The 10469-nt window shown below is 38.3% G+C and overlaps 1 protein-coding gene across 3 annotated transcripts in view; it reads right to left on the bottom strand.

Annotated features, from left to right (window-relative positions):
- LOC140242061 (condensin complex subunit 2-like) overlaps positions 1–10162 on the bottom strand; it is a 30912-nt gene extending 20750 nt beyond the window's left edge. Inside the window, exons 1-4 of one of the 3 annotated variants that reach the window (XM_072321820.1) lie at positions 10134–10162; positions 3325–3569; positions 2495–2576; positions 1848–1940 (exon numbers count right to left, since the gene is read on the bottom strand). In XM_072321820.1, the coding sequence (XP_072177921.1) occupies positions 1848–1940; positions 2495–2576; positions 3325–3569 (420 nt within the window). In that variant the 5' untranslated portion in view covers positions 10134–10162. Of the gene's footprint in view, positions 1–1847; positions 1941–2494; positions 2577–3324; positions 3606–10133 lie in introns of those variants that run through there. The other 2 variants (XM_072321819.1, XM_072321821.1) reach the window with 2 other exon arrangements.
- Between the last annotated feature and the right edge of the window lie 307 nt (positions 10163–10469).

The raw sequence follows: 10469 nt of genomic DNA on the forward strand, positions 1-10469 counted from the left end.
GAGGCTCTGCTAGCACTAAAACGAGCACACGAACCCCCCATTTTTACAATCGTTCTGCATTAAGTAACCCTTCTGCTACGATTATTGCCTTGATAAAGTTTGCTAAAAATGACATGGGTTTTGAATGTACAGCATGACATTCATGAACCCCATCTGATCAGGGCACCCATGATAGGTTCCTGACCAGATTTTGGGGTCCTAGGATGATTTCTATCATATGGGGGTGCTGCCAGCACAAAAACTAGCACATGAACCCCCTTTTTTTTATTGTTTTTCTGGAATTAGTAAGCCTTCTTCTACAATTTGGTCAAGTTTCATGAAAATGACATGGATTTGAATGTACAGCATAAGTTTTATGAACCCACCTTGTCAGGGCATCCCTGCATAGGTTCCTGACCAGATTTTGGGGACTTACAATGATATGTCACATGGGGGCGCTGCTAGCACAAAAACGAGCACATGAACCCCCACTTTTTATTGTTTTTCTGGAATTAGTAAGCCTTTTTCTAAGATTTGGTCAAGTTTCGTGAAAATGACATGGGTTTTGAATGTACAGCATAAGTTTTATGAACCTTGTCCTTTAGCTCACCCCTAACAGAAAACGTCGATGAGAAGGACTAGAGAGATTTCGGTGTTTTCTGCCGCGTAAGGGCGCTGCTTGCTCAAGAATGAGAGTGTAAACCCTAACTTTGAAACCTTTTCTTCGTTTTGGGTACCTTTTTCTGTAATTCTTGCTAATTTGGAGAAAATAACGTGGATTTTGAAAGAATTATGGGGATTTAAGTTTGTCATTGCAGATTTTGTTGCCAATCATGGTCTTTATCCTGTAACGCTATCATTTTGGTACAGGACGGCAGATTAGTCATATTCTTCAAAGTCCCGTATCTAGAAGACAAACAAGCATATGAACCTATAGTTTTATTTACATATTTGGGCTTCGGATGGGTCAAAGTTACTGCATGGAAAGTTTGAAGAAAATGATATGGACTTCACTTTAACTGAGGAACGTCCTTCAACAGAATCTAAATTTAAGCTACTTTGAGGTTCCTTCTGATAATTTTCTTATCTTCTGAAGATATAAATAAATATAAAGTGACAATGAAAGTGAATGTAAACTTTCTGTGAAAGACCAAGATTTCAGGAATGAAGTGATTTGACCATATCTTTCTTTGTGTGTTCATGTGAATGGAGATCAAGGGTTTATTTCAAGTAGTTGTCTACTATACCTACATCTAAAACAATTTCCTCGTAGCTTACGTAGTTTACTTGAGTTTTTAGGTTTTACCATAACCAAACACTAAGAGCAAGAAATCATTCAAAATATGTTTTTGTCACTTCGCTGTATCAACCCTCAAACTTCTAAAAAACCTGCAGTAATAAGTCAATACATCATACATATATTATAACAACATTTTGATACTCTACTGTAGGTGCTTGATATTTCAGTCATAATGTTTCATGAATCAAGAGTTGTAAGACAATTACACAGGTGGTTAACTTTGTGATACAAGACATGAATATTGCACTGCTTGTATGTGCTCAGCATATAGGTGTGCATGTGCACATAGCTGGCTAGGTTGTGTCTATTTGCAGCTGCTGCCTGCCCATGTTGCAAGTACACACATCACTCTCATTCTCATACTTAGTACTCACGCACCTGGACGTCGATATCTTGGAGGGTTGTAAATTTGCAAATTTTTTTCAACTAGCGACATTAAAAAAGATTTAACCCATACAACATATTCAGCAGGCACCTACATTGATACTGCATTTGAAATGCAACATGCGGATCTTCAGATAAAGTACACAGAAAATGATATATATTTGTTATATTGCTTTAAACTTACCTGGAAATTTGTCATCTCCCCTTGCTTTGATTTGAGGAGCTCTGCCATGTAGTCAATGAGGTGGAGACCAAATGCATTCTTGGAATTGATTTTCTGTGTGAATGAAGGAAAACACAGAATACATCAACATTTGATTTCATTTACTAGTATGTTTCAGGATACTAAAATGTGTAATATGCCACTATACAGAATGGAAATTGCACTACTGCCATATCAGGGGGAACAACAAATGCTTTTAAACTTCTCTAAATCTGTGTAAAATGTGCATTCTAAAGTTGTGCCAAAATTAATTCACCTTCAGTGGAATTGATTTTCTGTGTGAATGAATGCAGACACAGAATACATCAACAATGATTTTATTTGCATTTCAAAATATTGAAATACAATGTGCAATTGCTGCCTTACAAAATGAAAATTGTACTATTGTCACATCAGAGGAAAAGATATGTTTTCACTTCTAAAAGTCGGCGTGAAACCTCCATTCTGAATTTACGCCATATTACCCTCCCCCCACCCCCATCAAAAATTACAGATTTTACTCTATATTAGGGGTTAGTAGTGGTATATCATGTTACATACAGGAATTTCATAATGAGTTATTTAATGCTTCTCTTTAATGAAGATGATATCTGTATTTAAGGACTCACATTTTCAGCAGACAACTTGATGCAGTTTGAATAATGCTCTGTCAGTTGGCCAGATGAAAGTCCACCTAGTGGAAGTGACCTCCTAAACAGCAAAGACATTGTGAAAAAACAAAAAAACACAGATCAATTGGAATTAAAAATATGACATTTTACACCCGTACAGTACTCCTGAGTGATTCAGTACCATTATTTTCCACTGGTAATACTCCATTTTGCCAACTCTAATCTTAACATCCTCAACTTTATGACTATTGATGAACAGGTATATGAGCAATAGCAGGCTGCTGACATTCACACCTATCAAAATCAGGGAGGCTCCACAGAACATGTTGGCAGATACTTTTGTATGACAAACATCTCTATGGGCAAAATATATCTATAATATCAGGAAACCTTTTCTCTCCCCTTAGGACATGAAGATATTTCACTTTCAGGGGGACTTAAATGTACACATGTATATAAATATATATCTGTGCAGTACATAGACATTGGCAAAGTTTTTTTTTTTTTTTTTTGCGGGGGGGGGGGGGGGGGGGGAACTCACTCAAGGTAGCTGAAGCGAAGCCTTCTCCTGAGTGCACCTGTCTATACAGCCGGTCCTGCTAGCTGTCTCAAAGAGCAAAGCGTTTTGTTTCCTAGCTGTTCTTTAGCTCCTTCTTAGCATTCTTTTAACATTTTTGTAAAGCTCCTCCCACACTATAACTTCAGGAAGGACAAAGACTTATTTTCTGTTGAATGTGTTTGCATGTATGCACATCTTTCTCAAAAGCAAACATTAAAATCAATTTCAAATAGGAAACATATCATGATTTGGTAGAATAATGCTCTACCTGTCAGAGGGAGACGAGCATGGGCTCTGCATGAGACGTTTCATGTCCATGACCCGAGAGTGTCTCCGCTGCCGCCTTTCTGCTGCATCGTCGTTATCAGGAACATTGGTGAGGATTGATGACTGACTGGCTAAGGGGTTTCTCTTACGCTTTGTGGTTGGTGAAATGTAGTCTGAAGTGCTGCCAGCCGATGAGGCGATTCGGCTCACCGGAGTTCTGGCTTCTCCTTGCGGTGTAGATGTCATCTGATGCATATCAATTGAAAATAAATCACTGGTCATGACTGCAAACAGTCATTTTGGCCATCAATGTTAGTACAAATTGTTCTAATTCTGTATATCATTTAGTATCTTCATACTCGTCATCAAAACACTTGGTTCCTTGAATAAAACATTTCATGGTAATCACCACATGTGGCAATATGACTAATGTTCTGCAGTTTGCATGGTCAGATATTATTCCTTGTCCCGACATTAAAATAAAAAACATAACTTCAGAACTGAGAGATAATAGTGAAACTCATCTAAAAATCATTGGATGAGATAGTAACATGAAATATACATTTATTATAAGATAATTTGAGTCTTTTTTTTTTTGTGTGTGTGTGTGCGTGTGTGTGGAATATGGGAATATGGGCAATTCCACGATAAAGTGGACATGACCATCAAATTTTCAAAATAGTCAAATCTCATTCATTTTGGTATCAAATGAAAGCTTAAGGACTGAATTTTTCATATTTGACCATCTTGTTAAAAAATTACATCATTTACTTTGCTAAATATGTGCATAAAATCAGCATAATTAAATTTGACATAATTATCTGAAAAATATAATGAAGTTAAATGAATGTAGCATGAGAAAATGAAAAAGGAGGTAAAAACTTTGCCTTTGTTTTCAGAGTTTAAGGGTTGAGCATCATTACCAAATCATCAAAGTGCAAGATTTTCTATGTGTTAAGCTGCAGCGAACATCGCAAATACGATCATCAATAATGTCACGGTGTTACGGTAAAAACTGATGTTTTTAGTATTGTTTGAAAATTACAAACACAAAAGGGTTTATTTTGATAGCCCAAATCATGACCACATGTAGTTACCATATACAAGTACTAAAATGATGGTAACTCATTTTGTTAATTAATTAAAGCTGATTAAAATGTGTCACGGTGTTACAGTAACTGTAACACTGTGACTATAACACCGTGACTTGCATTGCAATAACACAGGACACATACCGGATTACACGATAATTAACTGTTGAAGTGACCATCTGATTTCTCTGTCACATTTACTCAAAGGATAGAGGTTTTTCAAGGATTGTTCATAACAGATGGGTCAAGCTATATCCACAAAGATTATCCCTTGTACTTGTTGCCAGCATCATGCAATTTTAACCCTTTCTGTGCCAAAAATCGAGAACTGTGTTTACAATGCAGTGGGGTTTGATATGCCAATCAACATTCAGAGCACATGGTGGGTTAAAATGGAAGCAATCCACTCACAGTGTGCCACCCAACAGATTCATAACTATCCAGAGCAAACATTTCTGAAGGTTTTGAACTTTTAATTACGGTAAAGGCAACAATTTTAGTTGAGTTGATACCCTTTGTTTAATATTTTTATCATAATTGACCATTTTAACACATGGTTTGACTCTTCTTTTGTAGACTCAAATGTGTTCCTAACATGATAAACAGTCTGAAATCTTGCTGCAGCTTCCCTGGTATCCTAAAGAATTACTTAGGGCATACTGAAGCTAGATTGATGAGTCCACCAAAAGTTAATCTCACTGGAATACTACTTTCCTGTGCATGGTGCTGTGCACAATCTTTCAAGTTTCACCATTAAAAGAGCCACACTCACTAGGATTTATGTGTATGAATGAGAATTTGCATTGTAATCATTTTTATGTACATCTTCATTTTCCAGTACATCTTTGAAAAAGAAGAAGAATTATGGTACATTTTGTACCACACAAATTGCTTGAATGATTCTTTTTATTGCTATTGAAATTGCTAAGTGGGTTCACCTGGCTTTGTGACCAAAGGTATTAAAATCAAAGTTTCAAATTTGTATGTCATCTTTAAATATACAAATTGGACTTTTAAAGAGTAGTTGTAAACCCGAAAGTTCACTCAGAAATATTTAGTTCAAGCTTTCAATGATGATAGAGTGAATTATGTCTCAAAACATAAAGTATATTTTACTGAAAGAGCAGTGTTCCTGACTGTAACGCGTACAAATGTATATGACATGTTACGGCGTTACAGTGCAAAGTTTTTCTTTACTTTGTTGTTTTTGTTAATCTGTTATGATTTCAATAATTTTCTGTTTTATCTGGAAGTGTTATACTGTGATGTCAAACATTCATCATGAATCATCATTTCATTCTACCTACATATGTAATGGAGAAACACTATGAGCTGAAAGTAAGACAACAGGATTCTCCATCTATAGGTTTTCTACACACATTTCAGAGGTCACGGTTTTACAGTCACGGTGTTACGGTGCACTTATTTAAAATCTATGTCATAGTTTTCCTGTCAATTGATTCTTTAATAAAATTTTACTTCATTATTATCATTGAGTCTCTAGTACATCCAATGAACACATCCCCGTATCAAAATGATCATTAACTTCACAGAGTTTTGTCAGTAAACAAAGTGCACAAAAACCCATGTCCATTTTGCGTCACGGTGTTACAGTGGTAATTAATCGTGCATAACTCATTTACCACAGCAGTTTTTCTTCCTTCCTATTGTTTTCAAAATTGCTTATGATGATATGCATAGATACACAATAAAAATTTTTTCTCAAGTGTTACATTTTGATTATTATTTACATTTGATCAGTGAAATTATACTCAAAAGTGTCACGGTGTTATCGTGGAATTGCCCATATGTTAGTCTAAGGCCTTCTTTTCTTTTTGTGTGGGGGGGGGGGGGGGGTTGGGGGAACTATACAACTACAAGGTTTGCTTTTGAGTTCGGTTTCACTATGTGTTAAACCTTCCCCCCCCCCCCCCCCCCCAACAGGGAATATCTATTGTATCGCAATTTGCTATGCATTTTTACACCACTGCTACACTGTACACAAACTAATTTTTGTATAGCAGTTTTCTTCCATGGAAGTGTACAGGATACCATTAGAAATATTGTTCATCAGCTGAAATTGCTATTTATGCTAATCAAATTTGAGTTGGAAAATTATTCCCTGCCAAATATTATTGGTCAATACTACAATCAGGATATGCAAATGCGTAACAGGGGAAAAATGAAAAAACTTGGGGAAAATGCTTCTTTTTTTCTTTTTTTTGAACCACAGTGCTCCACGCGCACGCTGCTTGAGTGTCTCAACCGCACGGTTGCCAGTGCTGCGACTACATTTCAAATCATTACCGTTACTGAGCGAGCGTATGCGATATTTAAATCTTTGTTTTCAGTAAGTTGTGAATTCTGGATCAGTACGCTGCCGGACCGTGTGTGGTAGACTCTATACTATAGTGCAGCGGGGAGAGAGGGCGCGAAACGAATTAGAACTCTAACCTGTTAACGGTTTAAATAGTCATACAAGTTGTATTATACAACTCAGTAATATAATACTCCAGTGGACCTACCGAAGCCGGAAGGTGGCTTTTGTCCGTACTGTAGCAATATCATATCGATAGCAAAAGACGAAAGCTAAATAGATCAAGTTTCATGCTACATAGACCGACAGTCTGAGTAACAATTAAATTCAGAATCGTGTCGGCACCCCAGAATTTAGAGATTGCGTGGCCTCCAGTAAATAATAGGCACAACCACAGCTGCTGTGCGACATCACTTGTTGTGTACAGCGATCAGGGCTGTGTGTATTGTATAGAACCTAGCATACGGGCGCAAATCCTGGGGGATGGGGGGGGATGAATCCCCCCCCCCCCCCCGAAATGGAGGAGGGGGGGAGGGCCTGTACAATAATCCCCCTGAAATTTGAGGAAAAAAAATGGGGAAGCAGAAATGTGATTGTGTCAAATTTGGCATTTGCATGACGTTCGTACGCCTGCCTTCAGACAGGTAACAGAGCTGAACAGTATTCTATCTTGTAGGAAAATGTATACCGGTACATAATTTTCTCAAGCGCTCGCTCGCTCCAAAAGAAAGTAATATCAAAATAAGGTATGGTCTAGATGTTGACAACGTCAAATAGTTTAGGCCTACATTTAAACTGCTATAACGCGAGCAACTCGGGGACCATCTGCAAATTATGTACGAAAACAAACAACAATAACAAAAACTATACTGCCATTATTGAACCCCCCTCCATTTCCTGAATCATTCCTGAAACGATGACTCCTCCAGTGACTCAGTCAGGATACATCTATGGGCATAATTACCCAGGGATGATCAGGGGCATCAAATCTATCGGGGGGCAAAGGGGCATTTACCCCGCACCTACGGAAATGTTGGGGGCAGACAAATCATTTGTCTAACTCCCCAAGCAATTCCCGAGATGAGGACAGATCTTGAACTTTCTGTATGGAAAATTGTCCAAATACCGCCAGAACTATACACCAGATCATTGAATTGCAATCATAAACGTATGCAAAAGCTCCGCTACTGGGTCGCTTTCAAAAGACTTTTGAGATTGACATATTTCCTCATATTTTATCAAAAAGTGTGAAGCAGATCATTCACTTACAAAAGCTCCCTCATATGCAGAGGCATCGATGGGGGGGGGGGGGGGGGGCAAACTTATCATTTTGATCCCCAATGATTCCGAAATGAGGAAAATTTTCTTGCGTTTTTTGATAGAAAACTGTCCAAATAATCTTATCCAAAGTGTGCACCAGATTGCAGAATTTCAATTCCGAAAATGCAAAAAAAAAAAAAAAAAAATCTCTCTCGCTTCTTTCTGTCCTTTTCCTTTTTCTTTTTTTCTTTTTTTAGAATGACAGATTCCCAAATGTTTGATCTTAAGCGTGCACCAGGTCTGTCACTTCAGTTACAAAAAGAACACAGAAGATCCACCGCGGATGGTAGGGGATATCTTCTTTCAATCAACAATTCCCCCGCTTTGTTTCCCATTAAAACTTTAGTACACTTTGGGGATTGACAGCTTTCCGAATTTCCCATCAAAACTTTTCATTTGTATTTGTATTCTAAGAATGCAAAAGCCCACTCGTATGCAGGGACGTCGAACCTGGAGGACTGGGGGGGGGGGGGGGGGCAAACATGTCATTTTGTCCCCCAATAATTCCCGAAATGAGGAAAATTTTCTTGCGTTTTGTCCAAATATCTTATCCAAAGTGTACACCAGATTGCTGAATTTCATTTTTTTTTTTTTATTCTCTTGTGCTTGGGAGGTACCCCCTCCCAAACCCTCCCCTCTGTGCCCCTTTCCCTAGCCTTAGTACACTTTTCAGATTTACAAAAAATTCTGAATATAATTCTGAGTGCACAATTAAGACTTATCATTTACAGTATATTCCGAAAACTCGAAAGTTCATGTACAAGGGGAATAATCCCCTTTTAATCAACCCTTTCCTCGCTCACTTCCCCATCACAGATCAGTTTTTTTTTTTAATTTCCCAAATATTCCATCATTCAAATATGCGTATGCGAAGTATCTCATTCTCAATTTCAACTTTAAGTTTAAAGAAAATCAGGAGACAAGAGAAACAACAACGTAAAGTCTGATTTTCCGCCAGCTGACAAGCAAGAAAACAACAACAAACAAAAACAAGAACTTGCTGCCATTTCCCTCCCACTTCATATTTCATGCAAAAGAGTGAGACATTCGATCCCTGTGCATGCTATAAAGTGTATGTGTGTGTGGGGGGCACCAAGCTTTTCTCCCCCCCCCCCCCCCCCCCCCCCCCCCCCGCCCAAGGGCAAAGGCTGCGCTGGTCCAGTTATTTGTAATCGTGTTGACTGACAAGTATGTCTAACGTTAAGGCGAAAAACTTCTCATTTATAATAATTAATGACATTTTGCTGGGTCAGTTCTTCGCTTCTTAGCGAAAAACTGACCCAGCAAATGTCATTAGGATTATACATTAGACATTAGAAAGAATACCTACCAATCAATGATTACTATACTAACGTTATGCCTAACGTTAGGTCTAAATTTAAAGTTTTAAACATTAGGACCTAAATTTTTAAGTATAAAATGAGAAGTTTTTCGCGGTATTCTTAGACATAGTTCGAGTTGTCTGTTTCTACTTGTAATGTTGGTCAAATAATCGTGGTGATGGTGACTATCGCCGATCATCCCCCCCCCCCCCCCCCCCACTCCTCAGTACGGATTTACGCCGCTGGAACCTAGTCATTTTAATGGCTAGATTCTAAACCAAAACCACATAGATCTAGACTTCTAATTCACATAACATAATTGGCAATAGGATGGGACTGGTGGAGTGTAGCCCGATCCACCGACCAGATGCTAGTGTTAGTACAGCGAACTGGGCCTGTGTATAGTTAGGTGGAGTGTAATATACACAGCCCAGTCGCTGTACATGGTACGTCGCGATAGCGTAACAGCGTCTGGTCGGGCTAGGTGAGTGTAACCGCAGCAGCGACCCCATACGGACAAATACGTACCGTGTTACTGTGTTACAGCGCCCCGCGACGGGGTTAGGTGGAGTGGTGCAAGAGTAGGACCTAGGCCTATTTATTTTGACCCCAAACGAAGCTCGTTCTTCACTGAAACTAACGTAATATCACGGCGAAAAGAAAAGAAAAAAACCCGTACAGTTATACCCCTTATTTCCTTTAATTCATAAGGCTATGAAATTAGTCTATTAGTTATGATAACAATTAGTACAAAACTTACCTTTGTGTTTATGTCACTGTGATCGTTGTAAATTGAAATCCGCGCTGACTATCCTCCGTTATCGGACATGCGCAGTACACTACACACAGCGCTTGTTGCGCTAACTCGCTGCTAAGGAGAAAAATCTCTTTGCTGCTAGCTATGCTGGATGGACACTACTAGTAGTCTAGTTTCTAGCCGTTTTTGTTTCGTCTTTATTTCTCCGAGTTTGAAGTTTAAAGTTTGAAGTTTGAAGTTTATTTGAACAATTTCTAGCGACCCCTTTCGGAGTATGAGAAATTTACAATGTCTTTGTAACAGTAAAATACAACAAACATGATGTTAACATAATTATAT

The sequence above is a fragment of the Diadema setosum genome, chromosome 18 (assembly GCF_964275005.1).
Source record: "Diadema setosum chromosome 18, eeDiaSeto1, whole genome shotgun sequence".
Classification (NCBI taxonomy): Eukaryota; Metazoa; Echinodermata; class Echinoidea; order Diadematoida; family Diadematidae; genus Diadema; species Diadema setosum.